At 53.9% G+C, this 20,577-nt stretch overlaps 3 protein-coding genes across 6 annotated transcripts in view; 2 read left to right on the top strand and 1 right to left on the bottom strand.

Moving 5' to 3' along the window:
- USP20 (ubiquitin specific peptidase 20) overlaps positions 1–12,618 on the bottom strand; it is a 38,387-nt gene extending 25,769 nt beyond the window's left edge. For 3 of the 4 annotated variants that reach the window (XR_002826740.1, XM_023745947.1, XM_006104773.3), the window contains exons 1-9: positions 12,554–12,618; positions 6,616–6,707; positions 6,368–6,494; positions 5,419–5,515; positions 4,516–4,569; positions 2,185–2,247; positions 1,730–1,861; positions 1,465–1,561; positions 978–1,047 (exon numbers count right to left, since the gene is read on the bottom strand). Coding sequence is in view for 3 of the 4 variants with exons in the window: in XM_023745947.1 (XP_023601715.1) it covers positions 978–1,047; positions 1,465–1,561; positions 1,730–1,861; positions 2,185–2,247; positions 4,516–4,569; positions 5,419–5,499 (497 nt within the window). In the remaining variant the exon portion in view is untranslated. The remainder of the gene's footprint in view (positions 1–977; positions 1,048–1,464; positions 1,562–1,729; positions 1,862–2,184; positions 2,248–4,515; positions 4,570–5,418; positions 5,516–6,367; positions 6,495–6,615; positions 6,708–12,553) is intronic. The other variant, XM_014447037.2, reaches the window with a different exon arrangement.
- Positions 12,619–12,799: 181 nt separating this feature from the next.
- CUNH9orf78 (chromosome unknown C9orf78 homolog) lies at positions 12,800–19,264 on the top strand. Its single transcript, XM_006104772.2, has 9 exons — positions 12,800–12,925; positions 13,275–13,334; positions 14,545–14,596; positions 14,730–14,800; positions 15,331–15,408; positions 15,967–16,164; positions 17,088–17,224; positions 17,328–17,426; positions 18,606–19,264. Exons 1-9 carry the CDS (start codon positions 12,843–12,845, stop codon positions 18,695–18,697), a joined length of 870 nt encoding a protein of 289 aa, XP_006104834.1. The 5' UTR covers positions 12,800–12,842; the 3' UTR covers positions 18,698–19,264.
- Positions 19,265–20,458: 1,194 nt separating this feature from the next.
- Positions 20,459–20,577, top strand: part of LOC102437152 (torsin-1A) — a 7,806-nt gene continuing 7,687 nt past the window's right edge. Inside the window, exon 1 of the mRNA XM_006104781.2 lies at positions 20,459–20,498. Within this exon, the coding sequence (XP_006104843.1) occupies positions 20,459–20,498 (40 nt within the window). The remainder of the gene's footprint in view (positions 20,499–20,577) is intronic.

Here is a 20,577-nt window from a genome sequence, read left to right as displayed (position 1 = left end):
TTCAAGAAGAACATAGTGTGATTGAAGAGGCCTTTGCGTTGCGTCAACATGTCTTTAAGAAGTACACGCAAAGAGTTACGGACGCCGGGGGTTGGGTCCCTTCATTGGGTTGGTGCCCCCTCTGGGAGGAGCCGCACTAGGGGGAGGAGCCGCACCAGGGGGAGGAGCCCGCACTAGGGGGCGGGAGCCGCACCAGGGGGAGGAGCCGCACTAGGGGGAGGAGCCGCACTAGGGGGAGGAGCCGCACTAGGGGGAGGAGCCCGCTCGGTGAGTCAAGCAGAGGCCGCGGAGAAGCCAGCCCTGCGACCCCTTGGTTCCGGACGTGCAGCCTCGGCGCTGAGGGGGAGTAGCTTGCCGTTGTCTAAGCCCCTGGCCTGTGGCCCTTCGCTCCGCGGCCCTGGCGGACTCAGGCAGCCCTTTCCTCTCCCAGGTGAGGGAGCCCCCAGGTGAGGGCTGGCTGTGTGAGGGAGAGGAGCGCACCTGCCCCTCCCGTCACCCGCTCTCTGGAAACTTCTGAGCCTGAAGACATCTCCCCTAACCCCTCTCCTTAGGCTTTTAAGCTGATTTCATTCCACAAGAAGCAGACATTCCCCGAAGAAAAACTAGGAAACATGGGTCAGCAAACAACGATCATCGACCTGAACCCTCCCACGTGCAGACAGCTGCTCCAAAGACGGGGGCACGTCCTCCCAGACTCCCCCGACCTTTAAGATGTTGCCGGTAAACCACAGAGGGAGGCGCGTCCTGCCCACACCCCTCCCTCCACATCTGCTACCTCCTTTCCCTGGATTCGGTAGCGGGATCACTGGGTCAAAGTGCCTGCGTGTTTTTAGGGGTGTTTGTTTGTTTTTAGGGGTTTTGCTGTGTATCCACATGCAGGCGTCTGTGGGCCTGTGCAGCACAGCTTGGGAGCTGCTGCTGCTATTTCCGGGGTCCCGGCACAGCTCCTGCCCCTCGCAGGGGAGGTGACAACCTACCAGTTGGACAGGGCCTGCAGGGCGGCGTTCATGTAGCAGGAGTTCCCCAGGTTCTTCATGCCCGTGAGGCCTGGAAGCAACGTGTGGGGAGGGAGGTGAGCACCTGCCCCGCCAGGAACCCTTACATTCACATGGAGATGAGCCGCCTGCCGGGGCCGCCAGAGGAGGACACGGGGCTGGTGTTCCGCCCAGAGAGCCGCCAAGTTAATGTGGTCCCTGCTCGCCAGCCATGATGACCGAGTGCATCAAACGGGACAACTGTGCCCCCACCCGGCCACCCACCGCCCGCACAGTCCAGGCACGGGCCGTGCAGAGGGGCCACCCTCCCGGGCCACATGGGGAGACGGGGCAGGAGGGTGGCTGCGCGCCAAGGGAAGCCAGCACGCTATGCGGCGTCCGACCCCCCGCCCATGCCCGGTGCGTGCAGAGCGCCCTGCCCAGAGCGGCGGCCCGGCCGGGCCCACAAGCACCCTGTTCGGGCCGTTACCTCGAGGTTTCAGGTCATCGTCCTCTGACTCGGACTCCCCTTCGTCGGCCACGGCGATGGGGACGGCTTTCAGAGGGTGCGAGGGCAGCGGGGAGTCCTGTGTTCAAGACCCAGAAGGAGCGAGAGGGGTGAGGGGGCCGAGGGGTGAGGGGGAGGTCCATGTGCCCCGGGGGAAGGAAGCCCAGCCGCCCAGCCTCCCGCCGGGTCACACTGCCACGCCCTCAACACGTGTAACCTACCAACGGGACCCCACGGCACCCCTCACCTGCTCAAAGAGTCGGGGTGAGGCGGCCGGCAGGGGAGCCGCCAGCCGCTGCTCCGGGAACACCTCCTTCTCGCAGGCGTAACACCACACCCGGAATGTGGTCAGGTTCACGGTCAGGTTGTGCTTTTGTGCCTGGAAGGCAAGATCCAAAATCAGGCCCAGGAGGCTCTGGCCCAAGGTGCCAGGCCTGCAGGGGCCGCCTCGCTCTCAGCTCTCAGCACAGGCCCTGTGGGGACCGCGGCCTGGAGCCGGTCTGCGCACCCTCCAGCGGGAATGCGGGGCTGCCCACCATGAGCGGGCACCGCATCAGCTCCTGCGTCTTTGCTATGATCGCTCCCATTTTACAGACACGGCCTCGGAGGCCCAGCGCGGGCAGGTGGAGCTGGGAGGCGGCCGGGGCTGGGCTTTGAGCTCTGGGCCGTCTGACCAGAGCCCCTGCCCCGGCCGCCACTCACCTGCGCATGGAGGGTGCTGTGGTCGGCGAATGATTCTCCGCAGCCAACGTAGGGGCAGGCCACCTGGGAGAGGGGAGGAGCGTGGGTGGGGGCTGGCCAAGAGGGTGTACCAGCGTGTCCCCCCTCCGCCCAACAGGGAGGCCCTGCATGCAGGAACACGGGGTACCCCCTCGAGCTCCCCGGAATGGCCTTGTCTCTGAGTGGGGCGGGCAGGGTGCCTGGGCTACTGCTCTCCCGCAAAAAGCCCCAGCAGGGCCACAGCTCGTCCTGGGCAGACCCTCTCTGCCTCCACGTGCCCCCGTCCCATCGAATTCCTGACGGGCCCGTTACTGGATCCACATTTCTGGAGGGGACGCTGGATGGGCAGAGGCAGTGGGGCCCACTGTGCCCAGGTTCCCACAGTGCGGCCAGCATGGCCCTGATGACCCTGCCTGTGCTGTGCCCTCTCCTCTCCCGAATCCATCCATCCAGCGAGGCCCAGCCCAAGCGCTTCTCCACCGCGGAGCTTCCCCACGGGAGCGCCTGGGGTCGGCCCCGTCCCCCGGGGTCAGCCCTGCACAGGCTGCGGAGGGCCTTTCCATCACAAGGGGAGCGTGGCTTCCTGATGCGGCTCTGAACCTCTCTCTCTGGGGGCCTGGGGCTCCCAGGAGGTAGGACTGTGTCTCACACTTCCTGCTGGCCCCACAATCTGCTTTATGGAGTGTCAGGACCTAAGGACGAGGCTGCAGTTCCGGGGACCTTGGCTTCCGGGAAGACTTGAGCTGTTCTCACCCCTCAAGCTGCCTTTCTCTTCTACTTGTATTTATTTTAAAGACATTTTAAGGAACAGTCATTTCAGTATGATTTTAAAATACCCATGTGTAGAAATTTAGAAAAATATTACAAAATTAGAGAAAAAATTAAAAGTACCCATAATTCTACCACCCCCTGAAAACTGTTAAGTCTTTTTTTGTTTTTTATTTAATCTTTATTGTTGAAAGTATTGGATATGCCCCCCCTTTTTCCCCCATTGACCCCTCCAGCCCACCCCCACTGCCCTCCCCAGGCCTCCACCACCCTATTGTCCATGGCCATGGGCCATGCATGTGTGCACACAAGGTCTCGGATTGATTACCTCCCCCCGCACCTCCCCCACTTCCCTCCAAGATTCCGCACTCTGCTCCCTGCTTCCATGTCCCTGGATCCACTCTGTTCATCAGTTTGTTTTGTTACTTAGATTCCACATATGAGTGAGATCATGTGATACTTGTCTTTCTCTGACTGACTTTTCTCACTTAGCATGATACTCTCCAGGTCCCTCCAGGCTGTCGCAAAGGGTAAGAGATCCTTCTTTCTTACTGCTATTTGGTATTCCATGGTGTAAGTGTGCCACGGCTTTTTTATCCACTCATCCACTGATGGGCACTTGGGCTGTTTCCAGATCTCAGCTATTGTAAATTGTGCTGCTATGAACATAGGGGTGCATACATTCTTTCTGACTGGCATTTGGGGTTTCTTGGGATATATTCCTAGAAGTGGGATCACTGGGTCAAATGGCAGTTCCATATTTAATTTTTTGAGGAAACTCCATACTGTTTTCCGTAATGAAAACTGTTAGTCTCTTTAATAAACAGTAATAATCAAACACGACCAGGTCTGACTGGATACTGTCTACGGCCACACACCCGGCTAAGCCCATCACAGGCATCGCCTCCCCAATTCTACCCCCGCCCCACGTGGGCCCCACTGCATGCGACGGGCTGCTACTGAAGTGCCAGGGCCCGAGCAGATGCCCACGCAAGGCTCCCGGGCACCTGCACGGACAGAATCCTGCCTCCTAGGCAGACAGGCCCGTCTGGTCCAGAATCTTCTCCCGCCTGCTTTTCCCTCTTGTCATTTTTTTTCTTAATTTTCATTTTTTAATCCTCACCCGAGGATATTTTTCCATTGATTTTTAGAGAGAGTGGAAGAGAGGGAAAGACAGAGAGAAACATCGATGTGAGAGAAACACATTGATGGGTTGCCTCCTGCGGGTGCCCCAACCAGGGCCCGGCCGGGGAGGAGCCTGTAGCTGAGGTACCTGCCCCTGACTGGAATCGAACCCGGGACCCTTCGGCCCACAGGCTGATGCTCCATCCATTGAGCCAAACAGGCTAGGGCCCCTCTTGTCATTTTTAATGGCTGCCAAGGCCGCCAGCCAGGGACTCGCTGAGTCTGGGGCCCTGTTGGCTTGGGACCCGCCCCTGAGACAGCCATGCCCTGTGTCCCCGCCCAAGGACCCGGCATGGGGGACGGATGTTCCCAGCCCCGTCCAGATGGCACTCACGCCCCGGCAGCCGCAGGAGCCCTTACCTGGAGACAGGCCCACAGGTTCGGCCCAGAAACACCGCACGACTGACAGGCTCCCTGCGCGGGGTGAAGGAGAAACGGCAGAGGTGACAGGCCGCGGAGACCCTCCCGGAGCCCGGCCGCTCGAGCTGGGGGAGCACACCCCTGCCTCTGCGGACTCTCCAGCCCCACAGGCCTCGGCTCGGAGGCTCTGTGCCTCAGGAGGGCCCTCAGCAGCCACTAGCCTAGATCGGTTCCCATTCTACACTTCAGTGACTGCAAAGACACGTTCAGTGATTGCATTTGAACTCAGACCCCTGCCTCTGCAATCCCATCACACCTTCTACTCTCCCCTTGCTCCCATCTAGACTCCGGGCTCCATGAAAAGGGGTGGTCTGGGTTGTGTCCTCCTGTGACTTCACAGAGTCTGGAACAAATGAGGAGACCAATGTCCTTGTTGACCCCAGAAAACACCAGGTGACTGGTGGGCCGGGTGACGGAGCCTTCTCCCTGTCTCCCCATGTCTCCCCTTCTGGCCCGAGTAACAGATGCGTGGATTTGGGCCGAGCACTCAGCCAGCCAGCTGCAGGCTTTCTCACTTCCGCCCCCACCCCCACCCCCACCCCCGTGATCATGGAGCTCAGTCCCAGTTAATGGGATGCAGTGAAGTGACATGTGCTCGGAAGCTAATGGACAGAGTGTCCGTGCTCCCAGATGGACTGGGAGAAGGGACGGCTGACGGCCGCTAGGACTCGGCCCCGCATGGCGCCGGGAAGGCCTCCGAGCAGACGCCAGCCTTGCCTTTTACACAGAAGATGGGCGAGGCTGGTGGGGAGGCAGCTCTGCTGCTGCTTCAGAAACGCTTGTCCCCAGAAGTCAGAGAGGCCCTGAGCGTGGGCCTCGGCCCCGCCATGTCTGAGCCTTTACCTTAGATTTGAGCAGCAAGTCGTCTTTGGTCACCTCCCCTATGGAGTCAAGGTGAGGGCAAAGGTCCCTGGAGTCCCCCATTCTGGCCTGGTCTCACCTACAGGAAAACAGAGTCCCAGGTTAGACACGGTAGCCACTGCCAAAGGGAGGCCGGGAGGCCAGCAGTTAAGGGCACGACCTTGGCCTTGAGTCCCAGCTCAGCCACACCATCAGCCGGCGAGCGAGGGGAGCTATGTAACTTCTCTGAGCCTCACTCTCCTTGCTGAGAAGTGGGGTGAAGAGAACACCTCCCCCCTGGGCTGCTCGGGGCATTCTCCATGGCTGTGTGAGGACCTGTGGGATCCCAGTCAGCCCTGCAGCTGCACCGATGCCACCTCCTGGCTGCTACTGAACTACAGACACACCAAAGGTGTGGTCCACTGAGGGGGGCTGGGTACCGGCTTCCTGAAAGGCAGGGGCCCTGTGTCCACTGGAGGGAGGTGGACTCCCAGCCAGAACAGGAGCTACAGGTGCGGATTGGATGCCAGGTACCAGATAAGAGCTTCCCATGCATCCTTTCCTTAAAAACTTCCCCAGTGCCCGGCTGCTGTCGCTCAGTGGTTGAGTATCGACCTATGAAGCAGGAAGGAGGTCATGGTTCGATTCCCGGTCAGGTCAGGGCCCATGCCCGGGTTGCAGACTCGATCCCAGGTAGGGAGGGTGCAGGAAGCAGCTGATCAATGATTCTCTGATCATTGATGTTTCTACCCTTCTCTCCCTCTCTCTGAAATCAATTTAAAAAACATTTTTTTTTAAACCCAAAGCCTTCCCCAGCAATCTCTGAGGTGGTGGTGGTCAGCCCAGTTTCACAGGCTAGGAAGGGGCTCCTTCGCGTCCAGCCTCATGGGTAGGAGGGCTAGAGCCCAAGTTCGTCGGACTCTTAGGCCCCTGCTCTCACTCTCTAACTTACTGGGAACGCCAACCCGGGCGGAGCTAGCGCACATGCACTCCCATTCGTTCACGGCCAGCTTTGCTCTGCTTCCTCTCAACCTCAGATATTACATCATTTCATTCGGGTTTGTTTTTCTAGAAGAGGGCTTCAAAAAAGAAAAAAAAAGCATAAACACAATTCCATTATTTTACCTAAAAAGAAAATTCCATCTCCCTCCTTGGCCTGTGCCTAAGGGCCACACCCAAGTGGGGGAGCCTGGGGCCTACCTCTGTGGACAGCGACACCCGCGAGCAGCAGCCGATCTCCACATTCTCTGTCGACAGCACTGGGCTGGAGCGCGAGGCCTCTGGCAGGGAGCCTGGGGGACAAACCGGGCACTGCAGGTAGCTCCACTGTTTTAAAGTCACTCAGCACCGATCCCCAGTAGGAGGTGTGCAGGAGGCAGCCGATCAATGATTCTCTTTCACCATTGATGTTTCTATCTCTCTTTCTCTCTGAAATCAATCCTATATAATAAAAGCCTAACATGCTAAGTGTCCAGTTATCCGTCCAACCAATCAAAGCGTAATATGCTAATGATATGCTAAGGCTGCTCAACTGCTCGCTATGATGTGCATTGACCTCCAGGGGGCAGATGCTCCGACCACTAGGATAGATTGCTGCTGGGGTCCAGCTGATCGGGACTGAGCCCTCCTGCGTCCCTCCCTGGCCCCGATCATGCACTGGTGGGGTCCCTTGGCCTGGCCTGTGCCCTCTCGCAATCCAGGACCCCTCAGGGGATGTCAGAGAGCCGGTTTCGGCCCAATCCCACAGGCCAGGCCGAGGGACCCCACTTGTGCATGAATTCGTGCACCGGGCCTCTAGTAAAAATATATATTTTTTTTAAAAAAAAGCTTAGGGTTTGTGAACATTTTTTTAAGTGAATGGTTAAAATCAGTTACATGAAGGGAAAGGTTGAGTGGGGTAACCAGAACTGTGGGTGCCTAATCCACACACAGGACCTGAAACACGAGTGCACCTGCTGCAGGGCCTGTACCTTACTTATCTCAGCTGCCTCAGGTTTTCCTTTGGCTTATCTTGGTACCCAACCAGCACTGAGCAGGCACCTCCTCAGGCAACGGCTTGAGTGATGGAAACCAAGCCAGAGCCGGGCCCCGCCCTCCTGGGGCTCAGAGATCCATATTTCCACACCAGGGCACCTGCATGCAGCCACTGGGGGTGTTATAATACTAACCGTAGCCACCTTTTATCACGCTACTACCTGCCTGTTGTTTCCTGTACAGTAACGCAGAGTTGACTGTAATTACGGAGGACAGAGATAGAGACAGCTAGCCCTGCTTTCGGGTCCTTGCTCTCGTCGCTTGCAAGCTGTGTGTCTTTAGATAAATCACTCAATCCTCAGTGTCCTCGTCCATGAAGTGGGACAACCACAGCCATAGAGTTACTGGGAGGGCGGTGAGTCGATGCACAGGAAGGGCAGTGACTTCCGATCCCGTGGATGTTCAGGGTGGCTCAGAGTGTGCATTTATCTGCACAGCAAGAATCCTCACAAAAGCCCGGCCTGCGCGGCTCAGGGGCTGAGCATCGACTTATGAACCAGGAGGTCACGGTTCGATTCCCGGTCAGGGCACATGCCCGGGTTGCTGGCTCGATCCCCAGTGTGGGGCCTGCAGGAGGCAGCCGATCAATGATTCTCTCACCATTGATGTTTCTCTCTCTCTCTCTCTCTCTCTCTCTCTCTCTCTCTCTCTCCTCTCTCCTTCTCCCTTCCTCTTTGAAATAAATTAAAAAAGAAAAAGAATGCTCAAAAAATATTTAGCACTGTAACTGTGTTACTGGTCATGCTCTAGAAATTAGGAAGTGGGTTGGTTAGAATGTAAGTCACGTGCCAAGGGGCACCTTCCGTCAGCTGTTCCCTGGGGGCCCCACTGCCCAGGGCAGCCAGGCCGACCAGCCCCGTACCCCGTGTGACACCCAGCAGGTGACTGGTGCATGGCGGTTCTGATTCTCCCGGCTGCTTCCTAAGATCCAAGCTCACCTCCTAGAGCTTTTGACAGCAAAGTAAAGCCAGGAAGCGGAACCCCAGGGAATGGAGCCAACAGCTGTCCTGTCCCTAGGCAGCCAGCACGTCTGCGTCCGACAACCCGATTCTCTGTCTGAACGCAGGCCGAGACACTGTTCCAGATAAAAGGCACCAGAGACAGGACAAAACTGGGTCCTGGGTTAACGAGGTAAAGGGTATTTGCGGAGCAACTGACAAATTTGAATATGGGCCAGATACTAGATGATAGTGTTTGTGGTGGAATGAATTGTACCCCCAAAATTTACAAGGTCTTTAAAGAGGCAATTAGGTTCAAATGAGGTCTTTAGAGTGGCCTGAATCCAGTCTGACTGGTATCCATCTAAGAGAAGGAAATTTGGACACACAAGGAGGCACTGAGGACAGACCCTGTGAGAACACAGCAAGCAGGTGGCCGACTACAAGCCCAGGATAGAGGCCTCAGAAGAAACCAAATCTCTCTCTTAAAAAAAAAATACAAATATTTTTTTTATTGATTTCAGAGAGGAAGGGAGAGGGAAAGAGAGATAGAAGCATCAATGACAAGAAAGAATCATTGATTGGCTGCCTCCTGCACGCCCCACACTGGGGATTGAGCCTGCAACCCAGGCCTGTGCCCTGACCAGGAATCAAACTGTGACCTCCTGGTTCATAGGTCGACACTCAGCCACTGAGCCACGCAAGCCGGGCACCAAATCTCTTGAGACCTTGATCTTGAACTTCCAGACCCCAGAACTGTGAGAAAATACATTTCTGTGTTTAGGTCACGCAGTCTGTGGTACTTTAGGGCAGCCCTAACAGACTAATATGCTATTATATGAACGTTCAAGTTCCTGAAGATGGAAACTATTTTTCTGGTTATATATTATAATGTCCTTGGTTGAAGATGATTGCCCCTGAAATATTCAGGGGTAAAGAGTCATAATACCTGCAACTTATTCTTAAATGAATCAGCAATAATAATAATGATGATAATGAGTATATGAATATATAGAGTAAATAGGGCTAAATATTAATAATTGGTGGATCTAGATCAGTGGTTCCCAAACTTATTTGGCCTACCGCCCCCCTTCCAGAAAAAATATTACTCAGCCCCTGGAAATTAATTTTTTTTAAATTTTAATAGCAGTTACTCATCGCCCCCAAATGCACCTGTGGCCATCACCGCCTCCCTGGATCACTGCAGCGCCCACCGGGGGGCGGTAGCGCCCACTTTGGGAATCACTGATCTAGATGATGGGTATAAATGGGATTTCATTCTATTATTTTTATACCTTTTCTGTAAGTTTAATCTTTTTCTCAAAATAGAGACTTTTAAAAGATTCCTTTTCTCTCACTTAAGGTGGAGCAGGGAGGGGTCTTTTAGAAAAGGTAACCCCAACTGAACCGCAGGAGCGCCAGGATCCAGCACCTACTCCGGACCAGGTGCGATGCCCACCTACCCTCTCTCAGGTAAGGACCACAGTTCCTCATCTTACAGAGGAAGGATGGAGGCTCCGAGATGGGAAGCACTTGCCCAAGGCCACACAGCAAGGAAGGGACAGAGCCGGCAGCGAGCCGAGCGTGTCTGCCTTCACAGCCTTTCCCACCCGCTCTCTGTGCAAATAAATGGAGTGCACACAGTAGGCATTTAATAAAGACTGGAAGGCACTGCTGAAAGAATGGAGCCTTTTTTTTGTTTAATGTAAAGTGACAGTGTGAAGGCTTTTTTTATATGTACAGTATATACACTTTTATTGATTTCAGAGAGGAAGAGAGAGGGAGAGGGGGAGGGAGATAGAAACATCAATGATGAGAATCATTGATCAGCTGCCTCCTGCACGCCCCATACTGGGGGTCGAGTCCACAACCCAGGCGTGTGCCCTTGTCGGGAATCAAACCCAGGACCCTTCAGTCCACAGGCCGACGCTCTATCCACTGAGCCAAACCAGCTGGGGTGGGAACAGGCCCTCTTGAGAGCAGCTGGTCGGCTGTGCTGCTGGGAGTCGGTGAGGTGCCTGCCCCAGAGCGGGTGCCCCAAATGCCAGCCAGAGGGGTGGCGCCTTCACCACAGCGACCCCAGAGCACCTCTCCCTCCTGACCCACCAGAGCAGCCTGCCTCTCCTCTTGGGGATGAGAGAGCAGGAGGAAAGGAGGCAGGCTCGTCAGTCTGCAAAGAGCCCACCCATTCGGGGCGGGGTGAGGCTTCCAAGACGCAAGGTCCTGAATGAGGGCAGGCACTTCTTCCCTCCGGGCCTGCACTGAGTGACGGGGAAAGGCCTCCCCAGGGACGCAGGCTGGCAGGCGGTACATCCGGGCCTGGTACCAGCTGCCGAGGCCAGGCCTCAGGTGCCCATTACTCATCATTTTCCTGGAGGTTCTGGCTACATCCTCCTCCCGGCCAGGAGCCAAGTTCCTCAGGACAGGAAAGGTGACGCTGCCAAGCCCCCCACCAACACAAGGACACCCCCTAACCTGGTCCTCACCCCATTAGCCATCCCTCAGCCCACACACCTGCACCCCTCTGAACAAGTACCCTTTTTCTCCCTCCTGCCCTCTTTTCTCCAGTAGACTTCCAAGCAACTCCATTTTCCCTAAATCCCCGATATGTTCCTTCCTTTAACCCAGTCTTAATTCGCTGAGAGACCACCGTACTTCTGGCTCTCAAAGCAGAACTGTCAGCCTCCTCCTGCCTTGGCCAGTCCTGCTTCCCACACACCTCCAGTGACCCTCATGGGCCTTACCCACCCAGCCCCTGCCCCAACGGCCCCGGGTACCGAACTCATACTGACAGACCTCACTAAATCCTCATAACCACCCTGGGGGGTGGGCAATATTGGAAGCTAAATCCATCTCCACCTCCACCACTAAAGGAAGAATGACTGAGGCTCAGAGAGGTCAAGTAACTGGCTGGAGGCCACACAGCTACTAAACAGCTTTAGATCAAAGCCAAAAGGCTGTTCTGAGAAGTCCTGAGTGCATCTGTCTCCGTCCAGGGAAGAGAACAACAATCTTAGAGGAGGCTGTTCCAGAAAAAAGTAAGGCATCCCAGAAATGCTGCCCAGCCTCAGAGTGGCCTTCCAGGAGAGGGAACCCAAAACAGCCTCCATCAGCACCTCCCCCACAGCCAATGGGCCGTAACAACAGCCCTTGCAGCAAACATTTACTGAAGCTCCTGTGCCAGGCGCCATGCACAACCTGCAGAGGTGGGCCTGCGGCTGACCCCGGCTCCACCTTCCGGCTGTGTCCCTCGAGGCACGCATTGCCTCCCCGAACCCTAGGTTCTCATTTGCAAAATGAATCTACTTCATAGGCCTGTTGGGAGAGTTCAATGAGATAATGCTTAGCCCAGTGCCTGCCACGGAGTGAGCGCTTAATAAGAGGTAGCGCTTTCAAAGGAACGCGCCGGCCTATAATGAGAAAGGAAAACTACTATTTAAGGGGTTCCTAAAGCCTTCTAAGCCACTACTTATGCATTTAGTTATTTCCTACGGGCGTTGGTTGATGCCCATATTTGAAATAAACTTAATCCTCACAGCATCTCGGGGTGGAAGGGGCCAAGGGCAGAGCGACAGTCCTAGTGACAAAGGATGAAAACAAGGCCCCCTAAGGTCAAGGGCTGGCAAACACCGGAGGAGCCCAAAGCCTCAAAAAAAAAAAAAAAAAAATCATCAGTGGGTTCAAAGCATCAGACGTGCGTCTCCTCGGGAAGAAATGGCGGGGGGTCATTTTTAGCGGGGCAATCGGCGTGGGACTTTAATTCACCACCACTAATAAGTGGTCATCTTTTGCCCCTAAAGGAAAAAATATGTCGGGGCCCAGACCCAGGGGAAATAAAAGTCAGCGCCCCGAGACGCCACACGCATGCTTTCAACGCTGGATCAGGCCCTGGCAGAATAAAGGAGATGGCGTCCCCTGTCCTGGAGAAGCAACGAGTCCCCGGGGGCTCGATGTGGGCCGACGGGACCCCAGAGGACCCCCGGGGCGCCGGCCGGAGGAGGGGAGAGGGTGACGGCGGCCGGGGGTTCCCGGGCTCTGCACACCTGGCCGCGGCGTACAGCGCTTTGGGCAGGGCCAGGCCCCCGCCGGCCAGGAGCAGGGCTGGGGTCGCCCCAGCTCGGAGAGGCCCGGCCCCCTGCACCAGCCGGCAGCAGCCAGAAACTCACCTGCCTTCGCAACCGCGCCACCGCAGCCTGTCAGTCAAACAGGCTGAGCTGTGCAGGGTCGAGGGGCCTGGCCGGCTTCGCCCCGCCTCCTCCCCCTCGGCTGGCCAATCGGAAGATGGCTACACCACCTATGGGGCGTGGTCATGCGGGCGGTGCGAGACGGGTGGAGCCAGGCGGGCTGGGGGCGGGGCCCGGTGGGGCGGGCGCTCTGACGACACTGCTGCGCGCCGGAAGCGGACCGGTCCTCGGGGCAGCGGGGCAGCGGTGGGACCGGGGGGCCGGCGCGACCATGCCGGTCACCGGGAAGGCTTTCCGCCGGCGCCGGGCCGACTCGGAGTCGGAGGAAGATGAGCAGGACTCAGAAGAGGTTCGGTGCGTTTGGAACGGGCTTTCCACTGGGCAGAAAGCGAGAAGCTGGCTCGGGGTCTCACCGCCGGCCCGGCGCCTTGTTGACACCTTGGCAACCGGGAGCCGGTGGTGGTGTCCCCTTTTGCGGACAAAGAAATGGAGGGTTCTGGGGCTGAGGCCGCCGTCCCCGAGGCCGCACAGTTGGAGGAGCTGCCCCCGGGATGGGCAGTGATCGGAGTCCCGGTGGGTCCAGGCGCAGGTTCGCCGTCTGGACCCTGTGCCGGCAGCTCAGCAGCCGGCTGGGTGCGGGCGCAGCTGTTTGACTCTGAGTCCCGCGGAGGGTCTCTCAACCTGCACATTGCCTTTTATTCAGATTAAAACTGGAGGAGACCCGAGAGGTGCAGAACTTGAGGAAGAGGCCCAACGGAGTGAGGTGGGTACCATGGGGGCCCCGGAGGAGGAGGAGGTGGGGATGACTGACCGCCCGGCGGGTCGCTGTCACAGAGTATCTCCTCAGACATAGACATAGACATAGCTCCGTTTCTTTTATTGACTTATTTGTTTTGACTTTTTTATTTTTTAATTATTATTTTGTTGTTAATCATCACCGAGGATATTTTTTCCGTTGATTTTTAGACAGGATGGAAGTGGGAGAGACACAGAGAGAAACGTTGATGTGAGAAAGACACATCCATTGGTTGCCTCCTGCACGTGCCCTGACCCAGTCAGGGGACAGAGCCGACAGCCCAGGTACCTTGACTGGAATCGAACCCGGAACCCTTCAGTCTGCAGGCTGATGCTCAAACCCACTGAGCCAACCGGCTAGGGCTTTAGCCCCTTTTCTTGACACACTACACCTTCCACTGTACACCCGAAGGAGGCACAGCGTTCTTTGAAACGTTTAACCAGGAGATGGCCTGGGCCATGTGGTCTTAAGGTTTGCTCCAGAGGTACAGAAACAAGTCACTAACTCTTGTTTTCATTGCGTCCAACTAATTGTGAAAGCACATTGATTGTTGAGAGTTTAGAAAAGTATAATCAAGAAAATAAACAGCACCCATAATTCTTCCATCCAGAGGTAACCAGTGTTAACATTTAATGTCCTTTCCAATCTGTATTCTTTCTCCCTTTTGTAAAGAATGAGTGGGAACTTTTGTCCTATGCTATTTTCAACTCATTATGACATTGTGGTCGTTCACTCACTTTGCAGAATATTTTCCCAAAGCCCTTTTTAATGGCTACATAGTACTCCACCACAAGTATGTACCACAATGTAACTTAATTCCCAATTCGAGGACCTATAGGTCATTTTGTAAACTTTCATCAAATCAGGCCGCAATAGTATTTTCCTACACTTGTCTAGCTTCATGTTCCCTGAAGGCAAAAAAATCTTAGAAGTGAGATTTCCAAGGCAAGATAATGCCAAATGGCTTTATAGAAAGGTTTGCCTCTTCACCCATCCCCCAGCATCTACAGCGCTTATTGAGCCCCGTGTTATAGGCTTTTCCAGCTGGCTTTGGTGCCCACCCCCCAAATCTCACCTTGCCACTAATGTTGCAATCTACAAACTTCCTAAACATTCTTTCTCATCTCCGAAATGCGCCATTCTTCCCTCCCTCCTTTTTCTTTTTGGTTTTGCTCAGTGCTGTGGCCCTGCTGGTGGGAGAGAAGGTACAAGAAGAGACCACTCTAGTGGTAAGTTGTGGGGTCCTCCCTGGGCAGTGGGAAGATGGGAGTGCTCTTCAGTGGATGATTGTGTTTCCTTAGAAAAGAAAATTCCCAGCCAATTACGAAGCGGTTTCTTCTCAGCTGTCTTTGCTTTCTGCAGGATGACCCCTTTCAGATGAAGACAGGAGGCATGGTGGACATGAAGAAGCTGAAGGAAAGGGGCAAGGACAAGTAAGTGCAGGACACGCTGGCACGAATGCCCCAGTGGCCCCGCCGGGGGCCGTGTGCCCCGGGGAGCTGGGGCCTGCAGCAGTGGCTTTAGAGGGACATCTTCAAGTATCCTCTGTGCTTTGTAAACTACCTATAGTTTAAAAACAAAGGAAACAAAAACTCTTTAAAAGTTAGCTTAGAGAGATGTGGGTACCGTCCATTTTGTAAAGGTGCATTGCTTACTGTCTTTCAAATCCATGCGGAAGTTTTCTTCTTTTTAAAGAAAACAAAAACACAATTATGAAAATAATGCATTCAAACAGTATAAAAGTAAAAAGTAAAAGTATCTGCCAATTCCCCAGAGGAATCTCCGCAGGCCAACAGTTTGCTTGCTTATATTTATTGTATTGACATCTCATATATTTCCCCCCCAACTAGAAAGAGGATATGACACTTTTTTGTTGTGTACTTGTGTTGTCGGTATCACGTAAAACTCGGCCTCCGTGAGTTGTGACCTGAAGGCCTGCTTCACTCTGCTCCTCTCCTTCCAGGATCAGTGAAGAGGAAGACCTCCACCTGGGGACGTCGTTCTCCGCGGAAACCAACCGGAGGGACGAGGACGCCGACATGTAGGTGTCAGTCTGGCTGTGAGCGATCGGGGGTGGGCGCCAGCCGGACACAGTCCGAGCTAGTCAGTCACAGGTGACATTTCTAGAGTCAACCAAAGATGTCAGTGCTGGTCCCTCTTGGCCCACCTCCCAGGCTGAAGCACTTTGAAAAAGTCTGAAAAGTTCTTTAAAAGTGGTTCTTGAGATTTTAGATTCCTTGACTAATAATATTTCCCCAAAACATTGCAGGGATAAACACTAGACTGCCTACTTCTTATTTTGGCCAATAAGACTGTTGAACAAACAACTACCATCTCCCATTATCCTTCCGTCTTCAAAGAACCTTATATAGAATAACACCAATAGATTGGCGGCACGTAATCTCATAACATAGGTTGGTGCTTTAAGTGGTAAATTTTAACTTGAGAAAAAATTTTCAAGTTATTTTCATTTTTCTCACCTCTCCATGGACTGATGAAAACTTGCTCACAGACCGTCACTGCTCTATGGGCCGTGTTGGGGCCACTCATTTCAAAGGTGCCTGTTGTGAGCTTCCTGAGACCTTGTTTCTGGTTTCAGGATGAAGTACATTGAGACGGAGCTGAAGAAGAGGAAAGGGATCGTGGAGCACGAAGAACAGAAAGTAAAGCCCAAGAACGCCGAGGACTGTCTCTACGAGCTTCCGGAGAACATCCGCGTCTCCTCGGCGAAGAAGACGGAGGAGATGCTTTCCAACCAGATGCTGAGCGGCATCCCCGAGGTGGACCTGGGCATCGAGTACGTTCCAGACCCTCGCCGCACCTCTCCCCTGCCCCTAGGCTGGGGGGGACCGCTCTGCTTTTCAGTTAAAAGTTAAGGGGACTGTTTCTCACCTGTCTCCTGGGAAACCCACAAAACTGTGTTCTCTCTGGTGGGCTGAGGTGTTGTCTCCAGGAGTTCTGAAGAGTTGGGCAGAGCAGTTAAAGACACTTAGGGACCCTGACTGCTGAAAGCCGAAGTGTGTTTTGATTTAGCCTTTGTTCACAGCTCTTCACTGTTCTAGTCAGGCCCTGCGTTCTTCTGTTGTTGTTCTTAATATGTTTTTATTCATTTCAGAAAGGAAGGGAGAGAGAGAGAAACATTAATGATGAGAGACAATCATCGATCGGCTCCTCCTGCACACCCCATAGTGGGGATCGAGTCCACAACTCGGGCATGTGCCCTGACGGGGACTTGAACTGTGACTTCCTGGTTCATAGGTCCATGCTCAGCCACTGAGCTACACTGCCGGGCTATTCTGTTTTGTTGGAGTAGGAGCGTTGTTAAGGGCTTAGCCACCCCACGATCCTCCTCTCATTTTTACTACAGAACATCTGCTCTAAAAGGGGACTGTCATGGAGGAAATGCAGTGGTCAGAATCCTCTGTGGTTGGGAGACCTCCGGGTTCTCACCTCTTTCCTGGCTTTCCAGCTCTGAGCCTTAGGCAGTTCTCTGCTCCTCTCGGAGATGCAGTTTCCTCTTTATCAGAAGAGAATAAGTCCTGAGTCTCCAGGCTGTGAGAGTGCCATGGGGGTGTGGCTGCCGGGGAGCCTGTAAACTGCAGAGCTGGGCCCCAGGAACGAGGGCTTCCTTCTGCAGTGGAGGGTTCCAGCCTCGCCAGTCACTCCTGGGACCAGAGGGGCGGCGGTCTAATGCGTGACATGGCTCCTTTCTCCCCTCAGTGCTAAAATAAAAAACATCATTTCCACGGAGGATGCCAAGGCCCGTCTGCTGGCAGAGCAGCAGAACAAGAAGAAAGACAGCGAGACATCCTTTGTGCCCACCAACATGGCGGTGAATTACGTGCAGCACAACCGATGTAAGCCTCGGGGGAGGCAGCCCCTCTCGCCCCTGCCCCTCTGGTTTGAGGTTCCTGGGTTCCCGCATTTTTTCTGACATGTCCCCTGGTCTCCTTGGTCCAGTTTATCACGAGGAGCTCAACGCCCCCATTCGGAGGAACAAAGAAGAGCCCAAAGCCCGTCCCTTGCGAGTGGGCGACACCGAGAAGCCAGAGCCTGACCGTGAGTACAGCAGTGGCCTCAGGGCGGCCTGGAGTGATCACAGCACTCAGGGCCCATGGAGGCAGGTGGGAGCTCGGGTGCGGAGCCAGGGCATCTGAGTTTTAGTCCATGTTCTGGACCCGGCCTTGTCCCTTTCCCTTTGCAAGCCTGTTTCTTCATCTACAAAATGGGAATTGTAATAAAACTTACACCTGGGGCTGCTCTGAGGATTCATGGGCTGTCAAATAGAGACTCAAAAATTAGAAAATTTCAATAAGCAAAAATAAATGAAAAGTTATTCATTATTGCAGCACCAGAGACAACCACTGTTAACATTTTTATGTACAACCTTTCAGACTTGTAAAAATACTCCCATGTAGGAAACATTGTATGTACCTAGAAGGATCTCAGCGTTTCACTCAGTAGTCCGCCCTGCATGTCTCCATGTCAGTAAACATTTTCAAAGGCCATGTCATGTTCCATTGGAAAGACAGATGTCGCCTCCCCATTTCCCATTTCCCCTTTAAACGCTGCTTTGATGCTCATTCTTGGCTAGTCATGCCCTTAGTTACCTTTAGAGAAGTCACCAAAGGATCCTCCAGGGGCGCGATGCTCATTGTCCTCCCCCAGCAGCCGACAGTGGCCCTTCCCACTCGCTTGCCTCTCCATGAACAATGGGATGATGCTAAGGAAATGCGAAATGCTGAGGCTTCTGAAAAGCCTCTCCTTCTTTCTCCCTTGGGAAATTATTTTCCTAACGTCTTGGTTTTGTAGTCTTGGATTCCCAAAGAGCTTTGTGTGAAACACATGGTAAGCAAGGACTTCGGAGTCACCAGACTTGGATTCAACGCTCAGCCTATCTTATCTGAGCAAGTCACCTAACCTCTCTGAGCAGAGACGGCACAGTGCCCCTGCGAGGCTTGCTGTGAGGGTAAAAGGAAGCCATGGCTAAAGGACTTAGCGCCATGCCTGGTCCAGTCAGACTCAATGAAGTGTGGCTGCTATGTTCACTTAGTGGGGTGCTGAGGTCAGCGTGGTTTGGCTGCACCAACTCTGTATGTCTGTTTTCAGTCACTCGATAAATGTTTGCTGAGGCCCTACTATGTTTCTGCTCACCGGGTAGCACGGGCTCCTGTGGAGACGTCTTTGCCTGTCGGTGACCTCCTGATGGCAAACGGCTTTTCCTCTTCTCCTTCACAGGGTCCCCCCCAAACCGCAAGCGTCCTGCTAATGAGAAGGCCACTGATGACTATCATTATGAGAAGTTCAAGAAGATGAACAGACGGTATTGAGGGCGGCCAGAGGGGAGAAGTTGCAGAATGGGATGTAAATAGCACTGTCCCTCGCCCCAGGATAAAAGCCTTCCGGGACAGAACCCTGATCACTGGCTAGCAGACAGTTCCAGAAACAGACTCTCCTGGTCTGGCTGCTTACCTGCTGAATTTTTAGGCTCTAAATTTGTATCCTTTTGAAACAAAACAATATGTGGTTTTCTTATTTGGGGGCAAACTATTCTTGTGAGCGTTATTAAATCTTGTTTGTAAATATGTTGACTTTTTCTTAATATTTTTCCTGGCTCAGGAGAAAAGAGCTGTGTGTTCAGGGTGAGATAATGCCCTTTAAATTGTGCTTTTATTATTATATGTGTGATCATGTCTTCTACTTCCAATGCTCTGGAATGGGGTTCAGAAATGCATCCCGTTTCCAGTGGATCCGGTGGACAGTAGAAAACTCTAGAATGGGATCAAAGGGACACTGGTATTCTCTGACTTTTACAAAGTTACCTATTTCTTTGCATTAAGAAGGAAAAGTTACCTGTCTCTATCACTTCCGCACTTCGGTATTAAATATGAAATGAATCTAGCCTTCTTGTTCATTTTGCGTCTCCTCACACCGATACTAGGCCATGTGTTCAGAGTCGGGGGTTGGGCAGCTCAAAAGCTGCTCATTTAGTTCAAGAGACAGACAGGCGCCAACCTGTTAGCTGTCGAGTTCAGTGCCACTTGTGCTGTCGTTTTTCCTGAAGCATTTGAACAGCTTGGGATGAGGAAATAACAGGCCGGGTGACTTCTGGGCTGATTTAGAGCGGGCACTGTGCAAGGTGAAGGCGAATGCAGGCATCGCTGTCTCACCTGGGACATAGGTAATCCTCTGACTGTGAGTGAGTGAGTGTGAGCAACTTTACAGTAGAGGAACCTGACGCCCAGAACGCAGCCAGGTGATAAAGGTCATCAGTAGTGACAAGTCATGCTGGTAGTCTGCACCCTTGATATAATGTTACAGAAATAGCAGTTTTCCTCCGTAAAGGACATGCACCCCCAAACCCATAACCCCAGTCTAACCGTGAGACCAACAGGGCAAATTCCAATAGTGGGGTGTCCTACAAAAGATTTCACCAGTTCTCCCCCAAACTGTCAGGGTCATCAAAACCAAGGAAAACGTGGGAAACACCCACAGTCAAGAGGAGATGAAGTATAATGTGGTGCCTTGGGTGCGATCCTGGATCAGAAATAGGACCATAGCTGCCCTGACTGGTACGGCTCAGTGGATAGAGAGTCGGCCTGTGGACTCAAGGGTCCCCGGTTGGATTCCGGTCAAGGGCATGTACCTCGGTTGTGGGCACATCCCCAGTGGGGAGTGTGCAGGAGGCAGCTGATCGATGTTTCTCACAGATGTTTCTAGTTCTCTATCCCACTCCCTTCCTCTCTGTAAAAAAATCAATAAAATATAAAAAAAAAAAAATGTTAAAAAAAAAGAAATAGGACGATAGGTCAAAACTAAGCAAGTATCTGAACCAACTAGTATCAGTACAGGTTCCTATGTAACAAAGATGTTAGTAATAGGGGGACTATGTGTCGGGTGGGGGAGGCATCTGTGCCCTCTCTGTACTGTACTGTCTACTCAATTTTTCTGTAAAACTTTTCTTAAAACTTGAAAAAAATAAAAAGCGACCCCATCAGCTGTGGGCGCCCACCTCCCGGAAGCAGGAAAGGGCGGTGCCCCTCACAAAGATGGCGCCGCCGGCGTCGCGGGGAGGCCCGCCCCCGGCAAAGATGGCGGCGGCGAGGGGGAGGAACCGGAAGCGCGGCGCAGGCGGGTCGGCAGGCCCGAGGGCGCTGGGCGGCGGGGGTCCGGGCATGAAGCTGGGCCGGGCCCTGGGTCTGCTGCTGCT

Source organism: Myotis lucifugus, unplaced genomic scaffold, assembly GCF_000147115.1.
Source record: "Myotis lucifugus unplaced genomic scaffold, Myoluc2.0 scaffold_605, whole genome shotgun sequence".
In the NCBI taxonomy this organism is placed as follows: Eukaryota; Metazoa; Chordata; class Mammalia; order Chiroptera; family Vespertilionidae; genus Myotis; species Myotis lucifugus.
The sequence above is the reverse complement of the archived record's forward strand: the minus strand, read 5'-3'. Positions and strand labels throughout refer to the sequence as shown.

Bases quoted from the DNA above. Each gene is read 5' to 3' on its own strand.
- CUNH9orf78 (XM_006104772.2), top strand. From the start codon at position 12,843: ATGCCGGTCACCGGGAAGGCTTTCCGCCGGCGCCGGGCCGACTCGGAG. The intron at 14,801-15,330 runs GTAAGTGCAGGA...CTCTCCTTCCAG, and splicing joins AAGGAAAGGGGCAAGGACAA to GATCAGTGAAGAGGAAGACC. The intron at 17,225-17,327 runs GTAAGCCTCGGG...TCCTTGGTCCAG, and splicing joins TTACGTGCAGCACAACCGAT to TTTATCACGAGGAGCTCAAC.